The 23,351-nt window shown below is 38.9% G+C and overlaps 1 protein-coding gene across 2 annotated transcripts in view; it reads left to right on the top strand.

The window, feature by feature from the left end:
- The window catches only part of ntf3 (neurotrophin 3), a 38,129-nt gene extending 25,232 nt beyond the window's left edge, over positions 1–12,897 (top strand). The window contains exons 2-3 of one of the 2 annotated variants that reach the window (XR_477650.2): positions 8,059–9,194; positions 9,295–12,897. Coding sequence is in view for 1 of the 2 variants with exons in the window: in XM_007571638.2 (XP_007571700.1) it covers positions 8,059–8,955 (897 nt within the window). In the remaining variant the exon portion in view is untranslated. Of the gene's footprint in view, positions 1–8,058 lie in introns of both variants that reach the window. The other variant, XM_007571638.2, reaches the window with a different exon arrangement.
- The last annotated feature ends 10,454 nt before the right edge of the window (positions 12,898–23,351 follow it).

The following is a 23,351-nucleotide window of genomic DNA, read 5'->3' as shown; positions in this document are numbered from 1 at the left end:
CCCCTTTAAAACCTAACAGGACAGTGAATAAATGCGACCAGCATGCTTACAAGATAGAGGTTTCAACCAGTAGTGTGAATTTGAAACACTGAAAACAGCTCAAGGATAAAACATCGTCGCTCTCAAGATGCGTTGCACACGAACTCACAGCTAGCTGAGAAAGTGTCATTAACTTGTGATCCACATCGTCCAACAGCGCTTCGAGGTAATTTTGTGTTTATTTTATGGCACGCTCCACTGGCTTTCTGCACAGAACGTGTTGGCACATGCTAAACACCTCACCATATCAATGTTTGATTTACATAAACCGGGGAACCCGAGTTATGTCACCTCTCATTAGCCAAGGCAGCGCGGTAACGAAGCCGCTGCAGCAACTCAGGGAACCTGAGTGTTCCTGCTGACACGTTGTCACCTTAAGGGTGATTATCTGCATCAATCCTATCAATTAGGTGTTAAAAGCTCACATGGTGTGAAGCTACAACATTAGCCTCTAACCTATTACATCCCTGAGACAATGTTGCTGCAGCACCACATGCTCTTCTTAGAAATCTGCCCTTCCTCTCACAGGTGTGTGTGTGAGTGTGTATGCAGCCCCGGTGTGTGTGTAGGGGTTAGTTGAGGCCTTACCATTAAATGACCATAGCAAAGCTTTGGATGCAGTTAGAAATCCTGGCGTCAGCATTAAGTCTCACCTCCATTTAAAGAGCTAACTACAAGTGAGACAGTTCTGAGAGTTGCTAGGGGAAACGAGTGAGGCATGTTGGAGGTGTGAGGGGAGGGGAATCTAATTTGAAATCTAAAGACTGGAGTTCTTCTAATCAATGGCCTTGTGCTTTAAGTTTGGGTTTTACGTCCTGTGAGTGCCACAAAGTTGACGTCAAAGTTATTATAGTTAACTGAAACTAACGAAAACTGAAACAATAAAAAACTGTAATTAGTTGGGAGAAACTATACTAACTTTAACTATATTGTGCGTTTATAAAAAATAATTAAAACATACTTTATATATAATATATTATTATATATAATGTAATATTATATATAACATAGTATTCTTTGTTTTTGTGTTTATGAATGTATTATATGTAGCATATGAATGTGAAATTGACAAGCGGTTTGCGTCAGCTGTTGGCAAACTCCTCCTGGCAGTAATTATGCTAATCTGTAAAAGCTGGGAGAAAATTCCAACAATAACTGAATACAATTTTTGAAAATGTATTCCTTACTCAATGTACCCAGTATCACAATGCAACACTTTGACATTTTGGAATTCTGCACCTAAAAATGAACTAAAGTATGAAAAAACTAAAACTGGTACTATAACTAGTAAAAACTACACCATATTTGACTAATAATGCCTCATAAAAACCAGCAAACACATGCTAAAAAATCAAATTAAAACTAACTGAATTTGATAAAAAGTCACTATAATGAAAACCCCGAAACTATTATAACCCTGGCTAAAATCTTACCGTTTTATGAGCATTAATATCAGCCCTCTGCAACAAAAGACCTCTAAAAACGGAGGAACTGATCTGAAACGGTTCAGTGTTGACCTCAGATGTGTGTTTTGTTGTCGGTCTTGTGATGGAGCGTTGGGTGTGTTTTCTGCCTTGTCTTTCAGGCTCAGTGGTAATTCATCTACATGCTGACATGATTAAACAAATCGAATAATGACCAATTGCAGATTCAGCCCTGAGTGACATTAAGAACATTTAAATCGCTGCAGCTGCATTTATGTAGCTATTTTTGTTGCCAAAATGAGATTAGTTAGACATAATAAATAAATCATCAAATAGTGCACACATGAATCGGACCTTTATCATTTTAGTGCAGCTTTGCTTAAACTCGCTGATTGACTCGCCTCAGCATTTTTATTCTACAACAAGGAACTATTTTCTTCATAGTTCAGTTAGCAGCTCTCTAAACATTTGAGTACATTTTTAAGAAAACTGAACTTTATCCCCAGATAAAGAGTGGAGTAGAAAAGAAAACATGACTGTATGTATCAGTCATAAGTTTTAATGGCTAGCTGGCTCCTGGTGAGGTTGAGTATTCTTCTTCTTTCTTAAATCTGTGTACATACAGATACACCAACATCTATTAATCAATCAAAATTTTCCAGTCAACTACATTGATGCGTTTTTTTCTATGGTAGGTACTTCCATACGGTCAGTATCGTATCTACAGCAAACGGCGGTCAACTGTTTGGTATTTTCTCATTACAGTTTTGCTCGTCGTCCTGATCTGAATCTTCTTAGTCGTTTCTCTAAAATCTAGTTGTTTAAAAACAAGCTGTACAATTTGTGGCTCTTTTTTCTCTCTCCAAGCAATAAAAATGGTTGAAAATTGAAAAATGGCAATGAAGATCTTTGAGTTGTATTGGCTGTAGGTGTTCGTTGGTAAGGAGCATCACCTTTGTAAGTGTGGAAGGGAGCTGAAGAGACATATTGAAGCACTTAACAGAACCAAATAAAACTTGTTTTAGTCATTATCCATCTCGTTTTAAGAAGTGTGTGTAAACTGTCCTTACTTGCTCATATTCATATATTTTCCTATAAGTCAGATAACACTGTATGATTAGCACATCCCAGAATGCTAATCTGGAGGTGGATCCTTTTCTTCTCTTAAAATCTAGTGTGTGTGTTGTACGTATACCAGATATGGTACGATAGTTGGAGAACTTTTTAAGGCATATGAAGGTTTCTCATCTATAACATCCTGACAATGAGATGGTAAGTCAGTTCAGATTTGCTAATTGTCATGCTCTGTGATGAGGCGAACTGTTATTACCAAAACGAGCCAGTAATGATGTGGTTTCTATGCGATTTCAAAATTCAAAATACCTGGTGTTTTCAGATAAAGATTCTGCGGTCGCCACTAGACGTCTCTTCTATCAACTGGCAGAGTGTGTTTCAGCGATGTTGCTGTTGTAATTGATATGTTGGTTGTCGCTGTGGTTTCTCTGGGGTTTTCTTCTCTTTCTGCAGGTGTAGCAGACTGCTACAATGTTTTCTTGTATTCTCTATTCTTCTCTCCTCTAGTCTTTCGTTCCCTTTAAACTCCCCCCTATTCTGTTCCATCTCCATGTTGATTAATCGAAAAACAAAAAAAATTAGTAGTTTTTAGTTTCTTCTATATTTATATGTACATGCATTTATACATATCAAGTGACCTCAAGCTGTAACACTGCAGCTGTGAAAGTCAGTCTGTTGGCACTCAGACCAGAACCAGAAGGCAAATAAACACTTTGTTGATGTAATTTCCATTATCTTTGATATGAACAGTCGTCATATTGGATTTTGATATTGCAGTTGATTATAAGACTCCAACTTCTTCTGTTAGACTGCTGCAGCCTGACTCTGACTTTCTGAATGTCAAACAAATAAATGAATCATTTCTGAGTCATAAAGTTTGAGTTTAAAGTTTCTTGCAGATGCAGTCACATCGCTTGAATCTTTTCAGATTTCATCACTATATAACTACAAACATTAGGATGTTCCATGAGACGTTTGTGACTAACACTAGGTAGTGGTTCATTTTGAGGTGTGAGGGGAAAAAAATGCATTCAAAAATTTCTACATATTGACATCAATCTAAACAGACTTTCTTCCAGGAGTTTTCTTGTATTTTCTCAGCCTCTTTGCTGTTCCTGTCATTGATGTTCTTTTTCCTGGTCTGTCAGTCCAGCTGAATGTTGGGCTGGATTATATTTAGGGGTCTCAGACTATATCTGCTACTTAAAAAAAGGCAAAGGTCAAACGTCCTACTCATAAGATCTTATGTAGAAAAGCTTTTTGAGTCAGTTCCACCTGAGCAGCTGGTCCTTGCCTCTCATTGTAGTGAACAAGCCGGGTCCTTTCTGCTTTGTCTCTGCTGCCAGGACCTTTCTAAGCTGCTTCTGTCAGGAGACAAATGGTGTTTAAACAGGCTGCTAAGCAGATGGCTGAATGCGTTTGGTTGCTATATGTCCTTCCTTGTGGATCAAGCTAGCGGCACTGATGATTTATTCCAGCTGTATTCTATTTTATGTATTGTTTTGTGTCAAAGGAATGATTGGTGAGAGGAAAGTAAATGTAAAAATCCAGCATTCAGCTGCTGCCTCTCCTCCCCCTGCAGAAAACTGTCCACACTGTGAAATGATTTAACAAGATTAAATATATTTCATAGGAATTTTAATGCGATAGGCCAACATTTAGTTGTATTTTGTTATTTCTCTCCAAAGGGAGAATCATAAAGTTGTTTCTTATTTCACCTTCTGCATGTTTTTGAATTGTCTTTGCCAATGAAAAGTGAGATATGGGTTTGAACTCTATGGTGGCCATAGAGCCTCAGCGCAACAACAAAAGCCACAGCAGCCATGCTGAAACAGAATTGATACTTTATCATCACTTTTTCTGTAGGATCTCTCCCATTTTAAATTCTGTTTAATATGACTTACATTTTTAATACAAAATCTGTTTTAGTTTGCTCTAGTTTTAGTATAAACTCATTTTACCATTTTATAATCAAATCTGTTTTAGCACAACTTCTATTTTAGCTTAGCTTTCATTTTAGCATAGCTTCTGTTTTAGCTTAATTTCCATTTTGGCCAAAAATCTGCTTTAGCATACAGTGAATTTCATTTTAGCATAACTTCATTGTGGCTTTTTACCGTGGTGTTGTGGGTTTTGCATTTTGCTGACCCTTCTGGGCCACCGTAACATTTCACCGCCCTTTGCTAAGAGTCAACCTAAGAAACACAAGTCCCTTCAGATCGCTCAGTCTCTAAACTTAGAGTCCACCTGTGTAATGTGGTAACTGATGGAGCTGCAGAGAACCGTAACTTAGGCAGGTTAAACTGTCAAACTATTAATTAAGGAAAAAAGTATGCTATTTTTCACGGTGAAACTTCTGACCTTTTTTGGGACGTTTTATGGCTCGTCTAACAAGAGAAGTCAGATAAAAACGTCTCTTTTTCAGCTGTGGCACGTTGAACTCAGGATATAGCTTTTGCTCTATTTACTTTTCATCAAAACAGTGCTTTAGCTGGAGAGACACCATGGAATAATCTTCAATAAGGTCTGTGCTTCCTTACAAATCAAATTAGCATCATGGTTCACAGTAAATTAATCAGTCATCTGTAGTTAGGCCGGTTGATGGCATTTCAAAGGCCTGTGTTCCGGATACACCCAGTTCTGGGACTATTTTCAGGTCTCGGTACCATCTGAATATCACATGAAAAATACATTTTCCCCAGAACAATTATCCAATTAAGTGTGGCGTACACGGCTTTTATCTTGTAAACAAGGCTTTCTGAAATCACTTGACGGTGAAATGTGAGGGACCTCCTGACAGTTAACCAGGCCTTTAAGTGATTCGTCTTGTTCCTGTTTGCCTCTTATGATTATATAAATCATGTCTTTGCCACATTTCCTCATGAAAGTAACAAACACTGGAACAAGGCAACATTTTGGCTACCTCTGCAATTATCATGCCTTTTTCTATTGCAACCCATTGACCAAATAATTTGATTTCAATGGTTTTAGACACCAGCTAATGTTAAGTCTACGTGCAGCCTTGTTGTAGACATACATTTATAATGAGGTTGAAGATTAGACATTGAAAGTGTTGAGTGACATCCCATTCGTGGCTATAGAAGCTTCTGCTCTCGTGGGAACAATTTCTGGGGGCGAACGCTGACGTTTGTCTGCAGTGTCTGCTCTAATCCATTCCAAACATGCTTTGTTGGTTTGACGTCAGAATTCTTTGAAAGCCAGTCGGTTCTTCAACAGCATACATGCTCACCCGTGTCTTCAGGTGTCGTGCTTTGTGCTCTGGCACAGAGTCACGCTGGAGCAGGAAGGGGCCTTCTGCTAAATCCATCCCCAAAGAGTTTAAAGCACAAAACTGTCCAATGTACCAATGTTTTGCTACAATGCAGCATTAAGAGTTTAAGACCAAATTTAGAATGAAAAAATGTTCAAATTCCATGGTAGATGTCTGTTGACCGTTTTGGGAACCAGGGTTCCTGAAGTCCTGGTGTACTACAGGTGTTGGTCTTTCCAACACACCTAAATCAAATGAATGGTTCAATATTAAGGAATTAATTTAGTCAATACATAGCTGTGTTTACGGGACACATCTAAGCCTTTCTGTGAAAAATGTTCCTCTACCTGCACCGGTTTTCTCATGTACTCCCCACAGGTTAAAAAGATTTGGTGTGGCATAAATTTGGTTTGCATACTTCCGAATAAAAATATTACGGCGAAAGATACAAACTAATTACAATTTTTTTTAAATGGAAAACGTCGACAGAACATAGTGTTGATGTTTTGTTAACTAGGTTTTTTATTAGTGGATGTTTTTCTAAAAAACCTGGACAGGACCATTTCTTAACCATGACCAAATAAAACAACAATGAAGAATGTCTTGTTTTTTCTAGAGATGAAAGACTCTGTTTTTAATTTGACAGTATTTACAGATTCCTGTTTTTAAGAAAGAGGTTTATTTAGCTTGTTTTAAGTTTTATGTATTTACATTTCTGGCCCTTGAGGCAGAAAGCTTGGACGCCACTTGTTTTAGCTTTTTGCCAGTCTTAATGGAGATTAATAACTTCAGAGCTCATGATTCCAGATGCTAATGCAGTTCCGTTTCATTAGATTTTTTTTTTTTTTTTTACGTTTTGAACCAGGGTTAAAGCGGTTGTGAAATAATAATAATTAAAAAAAATATCAGACATGTCTTTTCCAACACCTTTCCTAGAATTCAAAAATCTAAAACTCAACTTTCTCAGAACCAGAACGCATGTAAACAGCCTTCCAGCTATAGAGATTAAGTAATAAAAGAAAGCAAAACAAAAAAAAAAAAACAATGAACAATTACCTGACGACATCGCTGAAGATAACTAAGATTTAACTGACAAAAGCAGCTCAAACTTTAACTTAGAGGAATAAAAAAAAAAAAAAAACAGGGACTCTTGACTTGTAGCAGTGTATATTGTTCTGGTTCTGCCCGTTGTGAACAATGTGCTGAATTGAAAGCGTGGTTCTGTGGGAAACAACAGCGACAGATGAGGCTACTTAAACTGGTTAAGATGCTGGAACAGACAATGTCAACAACCTCTTTTAGAGAGCTAGCGGGCAAAATGTTTTTCAGTTGAGGATGTTTCGTGGAAGTGAGGTATGTTACACAAGTCGCCGCATGTTAATTCCCAAGCATGTATGCTTAGGCGAAGGCACGTCCTCGTGCTGCGAGTGTTTTAGATTTGTGTTAAAAATCAGCCGTTTTAAATGCTTTTGAAGCTGAAATCACCTCTTATGTTGAGAATTATTAAACCATGGAAATCTTTCGTTTCATGTTATTCTCTCGCTTTGAAAATGAAAACGCACAAAGTCGGTTTGATGACATAAAAGGTATTCTTGGGCCCCATTTTTCATGATCTAGATTTAATACTACGTATTGGAAAACAGTCAAATAAGGAAGTCAGACCCATTGCTAAATAAATGATGCGTTTTCTTCAAAAGGTCTGTCTTACAAAAGTAATCATACCCTCCATGTTTTCTCGTAGTATTTAAAAGATGAACACAAAATAGTGCAAATTTCTGTACTGGAAAGAAAGGTTCTCACTTTGATTACATGCAATGATATAACAATTCAACCAACATGGGATAAATGTTTTAAGTGAAATAATTTGCCAGTAGACCTAGTTCTTTTTCATCAATATTAAGTAATTATTAACTTAAAACAACCTCCTATTTCTTGGTTAAAAGTTACTTGTAAATTAGTTTTGTCTCGTCTAGCAGAAACTAGACCAATAACTAGATTCTGTTCAACAATTGGCTCGGTAGAAATTCTACCAGGTGAATTCAAGTGAATGGGAGAAAGCCAAGACTGTCTGCGAAGCGTGATTTTAATCAAGCCAATAGCACAGGAAGGCAATGGCCAGGCTAGTTGTAAAGCTGTAAAATGATACAAACACTCCTGCAAGGCACTGTACCTCTGTAAATGAAAGAAAATCCAATTTGGACATATTAAGGGTACAAACCTCATATCTCTTCTCTTTTTATGTCTTCACAGATTTTGCAGGTGAATCTAGTGATGTCCATCCTGCTGTATGTGATGGCCCTTGTGTACCTGTATGGTATTCAAGCATCTAGCATAAACAGCAGCCACAAGGGACAGCAGCAGCACCCGCCGAGCCCCGACCCGTTGAACTCCCTCATAATTCAGCTGCTGCAGGCCGACCTGACGAGGGAGCGGACCTCGGGGAGCCACCGGCAGCAGGGGAGAGGCAGGGATGCCAAGCACCACAATCCCATCCTCCCTGTTTCGGGGCCAAGCTTACCGTTCAAGGAGCAGGAAGACGGCGAGCCGTGGGGCGCGGGCGGCCGCAGCGGCGGGAGCAGCGAAGGCGCAGTGGAGCAGCAGGTGACGCTGGTGAACTCTGACCTTCTGCGGAACCACAAGAGATACATTTCACCGCGGGTGGTGCTGAGCGACAGGCCGCCGCTCCAGCCGCCTCCCCTGTACCTGGCGGACGACTTTGTGAGCGGCGGGCCGGAGGGAGCGGCGGTGGGAAACAAAACACGGAAGAAGCGGCAGGCCGAACACCGGAGTTACCGCGGGGAGTATTCTGTCTGCGACAGCGAGAGCAAGTGGGTGATGGACAAAACCAGCGCCATGGATCTACGAGGAATCAACGTGACGGTCATGGCCAAAGTTAAAACCTTCGACAAGCGGGAGGTCAAGCAGTTTTTCTACGAGACGAACTGTCGGGGCGAAGACCAGCCGTCCAGAGCCAAAGAAAGGCAGTGCAGGGGAATCGACGAAAAAAACTGGAGCTCTCAGTGCAAGACGACGCAGACGTTTGTTCGCGCGCTGACGCAGGACCACAGCGGCATGGTGGGCTGGAGGTGGATACGCATCAACACTTCCTGCGTCTGCGCGTTGTCGAGGAGAAAACGCAAGACGTAAAATTCCAGTTTCTCAGAACCAGAACCAGTGGAGTTCCACTTTTCTTTTTCTGGGATTTTACTTCCACAGCAAACCGCACCACAGGATTAGGTGCGGTGGTAGCGGACCACGACGTTCTGCTCCAAACAACACATCTGAAGAAGTCCCGGGTCCATTTGAATGCGATTTCAAACCAATGTGCTGCAAGCTGTAACGAAAGAACTCAACTCGAGAGGGCGAGGACTGCGCAACGGAGAACTGTACATATAAATTATTTAAATTATATGAAATGCATGTAGTGAATACATGGTTATCTATCTTTATATGATGTATGAATATATTTGTGTTATTTATTGACAGAAGATTCCTTAAAATGAAAATGAGGAAAAAAAGAAGCGAAGCTTAAACCTGACTTTAAGACTATAATGCGAAGCTAGGGGCTGCAGAGGTGCTTCACAGCGAGACTTCGTAAGTGCCTTCACTGAAGTGTGAGTAGCAGGACGTGGCAGCAACGGTTGCCATAAACGTTTTGGCAACGAGTCCGTAGTAAGGTGACCCATCAGCAGGGACCTGTCCCATCCCGCCGACCCGCCAGCGACACAATCAGAGGTTGCTAGACAACCAAAATGCAAGATGTGCATCAAGAAATCTTTTCAGTGTCTTCGCCGTGATGTCGACCAGCGGTCAAGTTTTGCTTCTTGTGGTTTCATTTGTTTCATCCTTTGAATAAAAGGCCCATATATCCCAAAGTTGGAAATTTTATATTTAAAATAATAATAAGACCCATTTCAAATTGTTACAGTGCCAAAGATTAGATAACATATGTAAGAGGATAATAAATGTCTTTATTCTTCTTTTCACAGCTTACCTTCCGAATCTGTTTTGATTTCACAGTTTTCATGGTTGGTCGAAGTGACTCGTGTTATGTTTCCCCAAATGCGACTTCGCAGGTTTGTCCATTTTGAACAACATCGTTTCAGGGGCAGTTGGCAGTGAGCCCGTTTAACACCTGATCATTTTATGTGAGTTACAATTTTTTTTTAATAAAAAGAGTAAGAGTTAGGAACTACCTACCTAAAAAAATTTAGCTACTTGAACATAAAACAAAAACTGAAAGGACTCTGTAAGATTACCTGTGTTAGCTAACAGGCTAGCTTACCCAAAAGAGAGAAATAATTTAAGATGGTTCTGCCATTTTGGATGCCAGTGTAAATTCTGTAGAAAACATGGCCGTGGTTTGGTTGAGAAAAATTGAAAAATTCGGTAGTTTTCTATCTCCTGGGTATTAACATTTTTTTTTCAGTTAATATTAATTTGTTAAAATTAGCTAATTGTGCCATCTGACTAGCTGTCTCTTTGTGACATGACACCATTTAACAGTTGAACATTTTTTAGTGGGATTGAGTTTTTATTTTAAAGTAAAGGTTAGGTACTATCCTGAACAATACTTAGTCTAATGAACGATAACTGACAAGGGTCCACATAAAGACTAGAAAGATCACTGGGATTTTTTTTTATATTTTTTGCATGTTGAGAGAATTCTTCTCTATCCTCTCAAATATATATGCTAAAAAAAAAAATCACATTTAAAAAAAAGTTTTTTGTGCTGAACTACTGTGCTGATGTCAGCTGCTGGACTTCACATAATGACACACAGGACCTTTAATACCTGCCTGCGTAAAGGTTCATTTCAAACGTTACTTTTAATCTGACAAATGACACTCATCAGGACATATAATTATTAATTTATCTAACATAACTGCATTTGGAGTTATGATTGAAATATTTATTTCTTTGTTTGGAGGTTTGATTCAAGCCTGGCTGGAAGTAACACATGAGGGTTTATTTAGAGAACTTATGAGAATAAAAATAGTGTGAATCATCTGCTGTGATGTTCTCAGCCACCAGCTCAATCCAGGGCATAAAAACTGTGAATTCGAAACCACAAAGTTACACAGAGTTCTGCAGCAGAAGACAGACAAGCACTGAGGGGATTCCCTTCAGAAGCACGCTGGAAGATTCCTTTTCTCACCTTGTTTACATTGTTAGGATTAAATCCCACATCTTAGAGTTCACAGACCAAAAGAGTTTATGTGGTTACTTACCTTCAGGTAATTTCATAGTAAACACAGGCATGTGTTCAATCCTGTGTATTAAATTGTAACACAGAAGCACAATCAGCTCATTTTAAGACCAAATTAAAGTCTCACATGCTCAGCCAGTGAGACTCTTCGTTTTGCTGTCAAAGATTATGGCGTATTAGAGCCATTATAACAGAAAATAAAGGAAGAGTAAATTTCTGCCAAAAAACTGAGATTGGTCTGAGATTTTCTAGCAGGACATTTATGAGCTTCAAAAGTCCAAAAGGTTTGGTATTAGTGGTAGACTTGGCAACGATATCATCAATATTTTTGTATTGATCCACCCTCCTCTATCAGTGGAAGCTGGCGTTACTCATGCATTATTTTCCTTCCAGTTCTCAATTATGTGTTAATTTGCTATATTAAATCTCAACAAAACACATTAGTGTTGATTAATACGGCGCTCTATCAATCAGGGGAAAAGTTGATTTGTCAAACTGGGTAATGCTACAATTAATCATGCTGACAACTATGTGAGCTCATGATGCTTTTACTGCAAAAAAATCTTACCAAGTGATTTTGGTCTAATTTCTAGTGCAGATATTGATGGCGACCACCTTATGCCAACTGTTACAAGTGGAGATGGATTTATAGTACTTTTAAACTAATCCATAACAAAAGTTTGTTTAAAATGTATTTGTACTGGTATTGTTACAATAAGATACAGAAGGTTGCAGTGGAACACAAAGTACTCATTCCATTGGCAGATTATTGCACTTAGAGCAAAATATTTTTTCCCATAAGTGTAAGAAAATCTGCTAGTGGAACTAGAATTTCCTTTTTATCAATGTTAAGTTTTTTTTTTTTTTTTTACTTAAAACAAGCTCTGAAATCTTGCTAAAAGTTTCTTATTAGTTAGTTTTGTCTTATTTGAAGTGCATGAAGACATTTGCACTAGAAACTAGACCAAAATTACTTGATACATTTTTGTATTTTTGCAGTACAGGGTTCCGACGACGTCAGCTTTTGATTCACATTGAAGAGTACGGCTCTAATTAGGTGCAAAAACGTAAAAGCCTAGTCCAATAATGTTTGTAGAAATTACTGGAAGGTGGTCCCTGAGGGTGCAACCTGATCGTAGCATTGATTTAACAACTCAATGATAGTTATCGCTTAGTTTTCTATTACGGACAGTCATTAACACAAGAAGGAACATTAGAATGTTGGAATTGGGATCATTTCAAAGGTACAATAAATGAGCCACAATGTTTTTAGTAAGGGGTTTGTAGCTAGAAACAAGACAAGGTATTGGAAATACGTTTCTGTAAGTTCTATAATGACTAGACCAATTATGTCTGGAAAAACGTAATCAAAACGTCTCATGTCTGCAGTGAAAATAGCTCAAGAGCAGGGAGAAAAGCACAAGGTCTTGTTTCAGTCATGCAGCCGAAGCAACACGATTGACAACGATATGAATCAGTCATTATCAAATTCCTCAAAGATATGCGTAATGAAGCATGTTTGTTTCTTCACCCTGTGGTTTCTAAGAGGCAAAGCAATATTTCACAGTTCAGACTGCGTTTCTTTAAAACTAGTCTGTTTGTCAAGATTTAGGACTTTTTAGACATTTGAACAAAGGTTTCTGTTGACAAGTTTGACAATAACAGATAAAAACTTTCTTCTAAGGAAAAATTTTTGTTTTTCTTTAATCCTTCAAGAGAAACCCATTTGTTCTGTATGAGTACGATTAAGCACAATGTTTTTACTGGTACTGTATTTAGACAAAAGATTTTTAATGCTTTCTAAACATGTTGTTATCTTATTATTGTGAGCTTTTGTTGTTCTCCTCACAAAACTGGCCAAATATATAATGTTTCCAAGACCTTGTCGGTAATTGTGTCGTTAATGGTGGTTGGTTCAGACATTTAAAATCTGAGAACTGGCAAGAGTTTAACGCGTTGCCTAGTGAGACAACGGCAGAAACAATGCAACTTTCTGCATCTTATTGTAACAATGCCAGTACAAATAAGCTTTAAATAAACCATTGTTATGGATCAATTTAATAGTGCTATAAATCCATCAACACCTTATCTCCGCTTGTGACATTTGGAATAAGGTTGTCACCAAACACCTGAGTCTTAAAGTTCACTTTAACAACTTCCTTGGCAACAAGTTAGCACAAGACACAAACTCTATCCACGTTTCCATGGCAAACTTAAGGATAGTTACAGGATAATATGTACTGTGAGAGAATGTGGACAATTACAAAATGACGCACGCACATTTTAAGGGGAGTGAACTGTGTTAGTTCAAAGGGGTGGTTTCCTCGGTGATGGGGTCAAAATCAGCCAAATTCAGGGCACTAAGTAGCTGGTTTCCTCGCACAGCTCAAAGAAAATTAGCACCACACGTCCTTTCCCGCTCCAAGTAATCTTTATATATATTCGTGTACTTTGACAGACATAATTCCCGGTCAACATATTCTTGAAATTTTGTGGTTTTAGACATTCAAAGTCACTCTGAGCAATAGTTGAACTTCGTTGTCTGTCCATAGACAAACTTTATTCTCTGCCATTTTGACCTTTTTTAGCGGTTTACAGATAGAAAGGTTTGAGTTTCAAAAAATATAGCACCAGCTAGTGGCGTGGCAAGGGAATTACACCATTTCCACGTTTGCTGTTGTTGTGTTGTTTACATAGTAAAGATTGTACTTGAAACATGGTCATTTAAACGAGTTAATATACATTTTCATTGGATCGTTGTTGTGTAAACAGGGCTTTACGCTAACCGATGTAGATTTGTGGTTTTCTTTTTGGTCTTACTTTTCAATTCAGAGACAGTAGATTGGAATCTATGGTCTTTGAACTTTTAACTAGTGCGTCTAAGTCTAAAATATATAGTTATATCAAAATAGAAGAAAAACATGTCATCTTTAAGGAAAGCCATTGATGTTGCTTGGTGACACAGTACTTATTATTCTCTGAGGCTGTGTTATGTTTTCATATTTAATCCAACAACATCAGCTGTCTTTTATGAGGTGTAAAGTTTGTCTTTGTATCTTTTGTTTTATGTTTCTGGGAACCCCATTTGGCAGAAAAGGTGTGATAATGGGACAAAGGTTCAACTTTCAGCCAATCAGCAACCTTAAACAGTGCTTTTACAAAATGATTCAAGTCTTACAAAATTCTTGAAATCCAAGTCGTATTGAAAATTTGTAGCAAGACATAAAAACTGATGTCCAGACGCTCTGTATTCAGTCTGACTGAGCTTGAATCATTTCACATGGGAGAGCGAGCAAAAACACAATATATACTTCTAAAGACAAGCAACTACAGTCTGCTAGTCTGCAAAATATGGAATCAGAGGACCTGAATATAAATGCATGCCACGCAACATTTGTATTTCTATCAAAAGCTGAAAATCATGGATAATTTTCCTTCCATATCACATTTATGCACCAGTTTTGAGTTGGTCTGTCACATAAAATCCCAACAGCGCGCTGCGGCTGATCACTTTTCTTCTTACTTTAGTCATTAAGAGTTCCATGTGGGAGGGGAAAAAGAAGTGTTCATTCCTCCACCAAATGTTCAAAGCTTGACTAACTCAACCTATTTTATTAAATAGATTATGGCTCGAATAAATCAAATCATGTGAAATAACCAAAACAATGAATGTGAGGACAATTTTACAGCAGACTGTGAATAGTGAATGCTAAAATGTTTTGCCACATCTGTAGTCCAGGATCTGTAAAAGTCTGTGCCTTAACATACAATGTTTGCACACACCATATCAAACACAAGCTCTTACTTTAGTTTTATTAGTGCATAAGGGAGTGAGTGTAAGCGTTTGGTCAGGGCCTTCTGCTATTATGACACTGAACTGTGTGAACTAGAAACACATGTTTCCTGCAGGCAGTTTTGATCTAAACTCAAGCACCAGATTAGTCACTCTTCAGCACTGGTGATCTCTTTTTACCAGAAGGAAAAATGTGCTTGGAGCTTTGAACGGAAATGTGACCGTCTTCGTTTGGTTTCACCGGGTCCCTTAATAGGCTAGATATGATCTACTCTCCATCAGTTCAATGCTGAATTTAGTTTCACCCGTACTGAACCTGCTTGTTTCACGAGGTTAAGGTTACATGATGAGTACATGTAAAGGATCGTAGGTATTTCTCCAAGGAATCGTAAAGTGTATTTCAAGAAAAGTGAAATAAATGTGAAATGTAATAAAAAAGCACATTCAGCGTGTTTCCATCGACTGGTTTGGAGTGAATCAGCCTGACGATGCAAAGCGTTTCGTCAGATGTTGACGTTACGTGTGGCTGTAGCAAACAAGATGGAGAGGTTGCAAACTAGCATGGACCAACCAAACATCTCAGATAATTTATATCTGAGCTGAACTTAGAAATTTCTCTGAGTTTCATGCCCCTGGTAAGGCATGGTGAATGGGAGCTTTCCACCACACCCATCCCAGCGTGGAGCGCCTCTCACCGGTCACTCTAGGCCACCGTTCTTCCCTCCGTGCTGGAGGTGTGAACTTTGAAATTTTCAGTTTCATGTCTTACTAGAGGCACAAAACTCTACCTGTGAGCAGGAGTGTCCATCTCCCACTCTGGGCATCAATTCTTTATTAAAAAAGGGGGAAAAAAAACAAAACAAAACAAAAAAAAAACACCTCAATTCAGAATAAAAACCTTTTTGCGAAGTTGAGGAAGTTATTTTGAATTTTGCCATTTCCATCAACCGCTTCTGATGCGATACTTCAAACTACGCATAAAAATACGTTGATGGAAACATGGATAGTACAGTTGCAGTCAGAACTGTACGTCCAAGTAGGGTTAGCATAATTGGCTTCTCAGTGATGCATTTACACAATCCTATATTTGAATGTGATTCCTATACATCAAAGAACTTCAGTGAACTGAAAAATCGAGAACTGGGTGCAGAAGCTTTTCAGGAGCAAATATCTTTGGATGAATGTTTCAATCGAATCACACGGTTTTTGTAGTCATCACACTTTCTGATCAAATATATTGGCGCTCATTTCTTTGGAAAAACATTGGAAAACTTTAATGCAGCTAGGTGTGCCGAACAATGGCTATAAGAATCCTTTACTGTCAAGCAGCGTAAAGGAAGGGTCTACCTGATAGACTGCTCTACTGTGGAAGATTGTAATGAAGTAATGACAAAGGAGGACAAGCTCCAAATTCTTCAACTTTACGTTGAATCAGTTCATTCTCGGGGAGAACTTGCTGCTCAATCAGAGCAGGGATTCCAAACACTCATCAAACCTGATCATGTACGTTAACCTTAATCTTCTAGAATGGTTCCAAACTTGACCCTATTAAAATCTGATGGAAGTTCAGTAACAAGTGAGGTCCAGGGCAAGAAACAAACCATTTCAATGAGTTTTATTACTTCCCAGACGAAAGGTCAAGCTTTCAACAGGAATTTTGCCTGGACCTCGTCATCCACTACAAGAAGATCGTGGTTTGTCCTGTAAACGGTTAAGAGGCATTAAAGCAAATATAAATCCTGTAAAATTCAAACTGAGGGACTGTTTGCAAGTGTTGTGCTAAAAACAAGCAGCAGTCTCTTTGTGGAGGTGTCTGACCTGGAAACAACGTGAAACGACGGAGTGGATCGGTTGGGACGGAGCAGCAGAGTGTGTTACTTCTAATGACCCAGGAATTTTGCAGAAGGGTAAAGCTGTCTTAAGGAGAGGCACATACAGGCAGAGCTGGGATTTGCGGCTGTAATCTCCACTCTAAGAGGATCTTAACACTTTGTCAGGCTACAGAGGAGAACATATCAGCAACACCTCCACTGGGCTGGCTTCCTGTGCGCTCAACCGCAAAGGTAGTTCTGTCCAAAAACACGTACAGAACGGTACGAAAAAGTACCAACGCTTTTCTTTTTGATTCCTGTAAGCTGCGCAATTAGGTGTCACAGTGGCAACTAAATTTGCCAACAACGCCAACTTGTCTAATCTCCGTGACAACTTGGAGGTCCAATCAGCATTATCGGGGAATCACAGTAAACAGTCATGGTTGAAGTAGCCAAGAATGTTTATATGTGTGTGTATATATATATATATATATATATATATATATATATATATATATATATCTCACTGTTTTTCTTGTAACTCCTCTCTACCTTCACAAATCCGTAGTTTTTATTAGCCCGCTGGTTGTGAACTCCCTGCTGACATAAAACATAAATGCTCCCAACAAATTTCATGGCTTTTTTTTTTTTTACTTACTCCACTGGATGTGGTAGTAAAGCTGCTTGACCTGGGTCTTAGGCTCTTAACTCGCATCCCTGTTGCATGTTTGACAAATAAGAAAAGACAATGGATTAAAGCGGGAAATAGGATTCTTCCAGCATTTGGCAACATGGCTTGGCAGACGTGGGTGTAAAGAGGACTAGCTGGACTTCAAGAGTTTATTCCTCTCATTCCTTCATTGACACCTGTGTTGGTGCTTGTTTTTTTTTTTAATACATATAGGCAAATCAACTTATATAGTGGGAATTACACAAGTTTAGTAAAGAACAATTAAGTTTTAGGGTTAAAAAAGGAGGTAAGGCCATCTGTGTGAGTGCTTTTAGGGTCATGTGGTTTTTTTTGGTAACTCTATTTGAAGGGGTGTACAGAAAAACGAGGCTTTGTGGTTCCAGACCATTTCTGCTGAGTTCTGCCAACAATTCTCAACTCTAAGACACTAAAATCTATTTAGGGATTTTCAGATGATTCTGCAGCCTGTTGATCAGCTTCAGGTTGCAGGTCAGAGGTCAGAGCTGTTTGGATTGCAACAAGGACACGACTTTAAGAGATTTGTCAACGTTTCATGAATTAGACGTCGGCCTAGCTAGAATAGAGCTCGACTGTTAGATTTGAAATGCTGAGAGCCTGACAGAATTAAAAGCAAAGTTCTGTTTCTCTTATAATAACCTGTTTGTTCTGAAGATATCTCCAACTTTTCAGAGATAATTTGGAAGGAATTTATGGCCTGTGGCTCTGAGATGAGACGATTAAATGTGATGGGTGATTTCCAAAATCCCTTTCTTTTCCCTTTTTTATGCTTGTCTTGCTGTTTCAAATGCATTGACTGTTTTGGTCCTTCTTATCATTCAGTCTGAAACTTACCAACATGACTGATGTTTTCCTAGGACTGTTATGTAATCCTGTGGTATCGTATTGGTCCCCGTCTCTTGGTTTTGCTCTGTTTGTGATGACTAGAGTTGTGAATACATTCAGACCCACTCGTCTCGTAGGTAGTTTTTGTGTTGAATTTTCTTTTTTCTTGTCAACTAAGGCAGTGGAAGTAACCCAGAATTGAGCATTTATAACATCCCAAAAGTGTATTATTTTTAAATAATGAAGATGATCTTGGTATCATTTGAAAGATCTTTCAAACAACGTGTTGTGATGTACAACATTTCCAATAACAGCAGCTAATATCTTAACTGCAGTAGCTAACACTCATTTAGCATAAATCCAATGGTAATGGAGGCTCAGGCCAAAACAGATTTCAACAATCTTAAAACAACTTGAGTCTAAAAAGGTTGAATAATTTAAAGAGAAACATTGTTTTCTGAACTTTCTATGAAATGTTACATTTGCATTGGATTGATTTTTACTCAGTCCCATGCATATCATAATCGTTTATTGTGATTTATGTCAAATTATGATATAATTGCATAATTTGATATTTCAAAAATAAATTTGTCTAACAGAAATGCGGCAGTTTTGGAGAAAACTTGTTTTGGCACTAGAGCAAGGCTGTATCGAAATTGGTTTATTTTGCAAAACTGCAATGGAAACACTTTTTTTTCACGTCATTCGAGTCACATGATCAACAACCGCATGTGACTCCTGGCGCCAAGAAGACGACAGGAAGCAGTAGGAGGATGGCGGCACGGCGCTCATCCACGTGTGATTTCTTTTAATTGCATTTCTTATTGAATGGAAACACCACAAATGCAAAACTGTGTTATTTTGACAAGGTTTTTTTTTTTTCTACATTTGTATTGGAAACGCAGTAAAGTGAGTGAGTTCTACATTAAAGTCTGACAGCAGAAAGACTTGGGTCACAGAAAAGAGGAAAGAGATGTTCCTGTGGGCTGAGCTGTTCGGTCGCTGCCCTGCAGTCTGAACATGTGACACTGAACGCAGCGTTGCCCCCGAAACCCCCCACTGGGTCTCTGCAGCAACAGCGACGCGCCGGCTCATCCTTAACAAGCAGCGAATTAATTCTAATATATCTGAGCAAAGTTCACAGCTTCATGTTGAATTAGTTCTGTCTCATCTGTTGAACCATGTCTGAGATGAAGTTCAGGTCCAGGTCCTTCAGAGTGTGACGTCATTAACGTTGATGCAGAACGCTGAGTCGGCGATCACAACCTGGTCATGGAAACAAAAATCACTAATACGAGTTCAGCTTTACTTTATTGATACATTATGCAAACTCTTATCTCACGTTGTGATCAATGCAACGGAAAACTCCAGATGGTTTTCATTTCAATTTTTTATAAGATCTGAAAAATGGGCCATGGACTGAAATTATCACCCCTTCTTCTTTACAAAAAGCTCAAAATGAACTACGTTTTGAACATTATTTTTTTATGTTGCCACAGCTTCACTTCTCAAGTGGATTTCGGTGTGGACTTTAACTGGGCCATTCCAAACAAAAGTCGTTCTAACAAACGCAGACATATTGATTTTTTCTTTAGGATTATTTTGTGCAACCCCTAAATCTTTCTCTAAATGTAGCTCAACCAGGCTTCCCACAGTATGATGCTGCCACCGCTTGATTTTCAGTGGACATGGTGTGATTATCTATCCATCCATCCATCCATCCATCCAGAATATGTAAGGAGTTTACTTTAAAAAGTCTGCAGAGGCCAAGCTAGGCTTCATGATGATTCATTGAGACATTTTTAAAAAAAAGACAAGCTGAAGACTTCTCAACCTGGCCAAATATGGATGCAGTTCTCTCCTGCTGGAAGCCATTGGTTTTAAAGACAATCCTCAAATCCTGTTCAATCCTAATACCCAGATGATGTCTGGATTTGTGGCTGCGCCGTATGAAATGAACAGGATGGATGTTGGCACTAAGACTCTTGCTGTTATGGCGGCTGACTTATGGGAATTCCAGCAGATGCTAAAGCTGGCTTTGTTTTTTTGCTCTGCTGCTGCTGCAGCAGTGTGTGTGTGTGTGTGTGTGCGTTTGTTTGTAATACCTTGTGGGGACGATTTTCCTGACATATACTACGTTGTGGGGACCAATCGCTCCTCGTGGGGACCGGAGCCTGGTCCCCACGAGGGGAAACCCTGTTTTTGGGTCAGGGGTCAGAGTTAGGGCTAAGGTATGAATTGAGTTTTTGTTAGGGTTAGGAAAAGGGTAAAGGTAAGGTTTAGGCTGTAGAAATGAATGGAAGTCAATGGAAAGTCCCCACAAAGATAGCAACACAAACATGCGTGTGTGTGTGCGTGTGTGTGCAGGTCTTTCCCACTGAATGTTTCTGACTTGTTTTCACTTTCACAACACTGAAGTTCCCCAGAGGCTAAAACAGCGTCAGCTTTTGTTTTCCACGCCGGCATTTTAGCTTTAGCTTACCAGGTTACACACAAGCAACGAGCAAAAGGACAATGATCTAAAGCAAAAAAAGGTTAAAGCTTGATATGGTCCTAAAAAACAATACAGGACAAACTCTGGAAAAAAATAAGTGTGAGTGCTTAGAGGGTTTTTTAGGCATGTTGCATGATACTGTTTACTTTGTGTGTGAGCAGAACGCTGGGAGTAGAACAACTACGTAAAGAGAGCAGAGCGCCACAGCAAAGAGGAATGAACGCAGAAAAAAACTTATTTTTATTTTTCTTCGCTTTCTGTGCCAGCTACGCTACACTCGGACTCATTGCCATAGCAACTGACAGACAGCAACTCCCCAAATGTGTCAGGACTCAACACCAAACAACATTTCCCAAACACAGGGCAGATCGCCTGAACAAACTGTGGTTGATTAGCTAGTTTAAACACCTGCTCTACTGATGATGTCAGAGACCGATGTGGTCAACATAGTAAACTCACAGAGATGTTTTAATGTTACAAAAAGTGAGGAAAAGCAAACAAATGTAATTATTAAATAAGAAATGATGACCAAAACCTGCCTCGTGCAGCGGAAATGCACTGCAATAAATCCGATTCCACAGCAGCTTTACAGTATGCTGGGAATTCCCTTATGCATTTACAATGACTAACTCCCAGAGCTCTGATTTATGTAGCATCTCCAATTCCCCTGAAAACCTACTTTGCATGCTGCAAATTGTTTTTACAGGGATATTCCCCTCCATTCTCTTGAACTGTGTTGTATGATTTAACCTCTGGACGCTGGGGCTTCGTGTGTTTGTTTTTAAAAAGATTTGCAGAGAACTCGTTGAAATCTAAGAATCGTTTGGATTATTTTTCTACGTGTCAACTCCGACAGGACTGGTCACGCCGCAGCGCGGTCGCGGCGCAGGACAGCGGGACACGTTTGAGCCCACGGCGAGGAGAGATCTGCTCAACAGAACCCACGCTCCCACAAGCATTTGACTTAATGTTATTTTAGTCGCTGCTCAAGCAGAACCTTGACCTGGGAGCCAGAAATAGTCCGTCGTTGGCTCTTGCTGCTCAAAGCCCCAGTTTGGTCATAAAACTCAATGTTTATCTTTTCTTCCTTATTGTCGACTCTATCTTTCCCTCAAAAAGACAACACTGGCCTCACGCTCGTCTCACCAAAAGAGATGTCGTTAACTATGTTTTGCTTCGCAAAGGCACATTGTTATTTTTCCTCCGAGTTTGGTTTCCAGTTCCACTTTTAAAGTTAAAATATTATATTCAGCTCTTTACTAAAGGTACATTTGATGTTTGTAGATGGATCTACAGTTGAAACCAGATCTTCACTGCCTCACATTAAATTACACTAAACCTTACTTGACCTTTTTCTATGTCATACAGATTTGGGTGTAAACCTACAGCAAATTTCACCTTTTTTCCAGTCACATAGTGACATTTTATAGCACAATCGAGTAATATGTTAACTTCAGTTGTTATAAAAATGCGACATATATCAAGTATGGCATGAAAGACTGTAACTTGACGCCTTGTCCCTTTAAAAACTCCTACCGTTTCTGAAACTCCGCCTTCGGGAAGTCATCACAACATGGCTCCTCCTTTAGCAACGTTTTACCAGCGTTGAACTGAGAAGTGTCTCTGGAAAGGGGGAGTTATGGGATGGGGCGTCTGTGAAATAGAAACTTGGAAACAGAGGAGGAGCTCCGTCTCAAAGGCGGGGCTACGTCCTCCCAGGCGTTTACCATAGTTGAATGGTTGCCATGGGAGATTGAAAGATTTTTTTCAAACATGTGTTTTAGATGAAGAGGGAGTAACATTACAACATGATGTAAAGCTGAAAAAAAGTAGATTTTACATAATACTGCCTCTTTAAAAAAAAATCTGGTTTATCAACAACGACAGATTGCCCCAAACAGTGACATCATTACATCATTTTATTGGTTCTATTCTCATTTGTCATTTTTATATTTGTATAAAAAAATTTTACTGTTTCACTTTTGTTAGTTTATTAATTTCCATTATTTTTTCACTTTAGTTAGTAGATTAGTTGAGAGTTACTAGTTCAGCTCCTTTGTATATCAAAGTATTTTACCTGGAAGGTTGTTTGTTAATAAAATTCCTTTATTTTGGGGAGAAATTGTTTGTGTTTATTTCATACATTTATTGTGTCTTACTGTGTCAAAACGCCTAGACTATTGTTATTTCAGTACCTAAGTACTGAAATAACAGTTTTTATAAGCTAAGTTTTTATAGCCAAGACCTGAAAGTGAACTGTCTGGTTTATTTTCCTGAGGAAATGGGCCAATATTACAACAAGCACATTGAAAGAAATTCTGCCAGACTGGTTTTATGACCCTTTTCTAGATTGAAAAAAACAACAACAGCCAAACAGTAATAGATTACTGTTTGGCTGTTGTTTTTTTGCACAGTCACATCTCATCTGGAGATAAATGCAGGAATTTTTGCAGGCATGTACATGAATCTATGCGTTTCTCATGAAACGTTCATCAGATAAACTCTGCAGGTTCTCTGTATTCCTCCGTAGCTGTACAGAGTGAGATTTCAGATTACTTATTTTTTACTATAATATGTCTATAAATTTGTACTGTTGAGTACAAATGTATCATAATAGCCAAATTTGTTGAGGTATTCGTAAGTGTTAAAAGTGACAACTAAAAAGTGACATTTATGGTTGTATAAAAGGTATTGCTGATCGA

This window comes from Poecilia formosa, unplaced genomic scaffold (genome assembly GCF_000485575.1).
Source record: "Poecilia formosa unplaced genomic scaffold, Poecilia_formosa-5.1.2 Scaffold284, whole genome shotgun sequence".
Classification (NCBI taxonomy): Eukaryota; Metazoa; Chordata; class Actinopteri; order Cyprinodontiformes; family Poeciliidae; genus Poecilia; species Poecilia formosa.
This window is presented reverse-complemented; position numbering and strand designations above follow the sequence as displayed.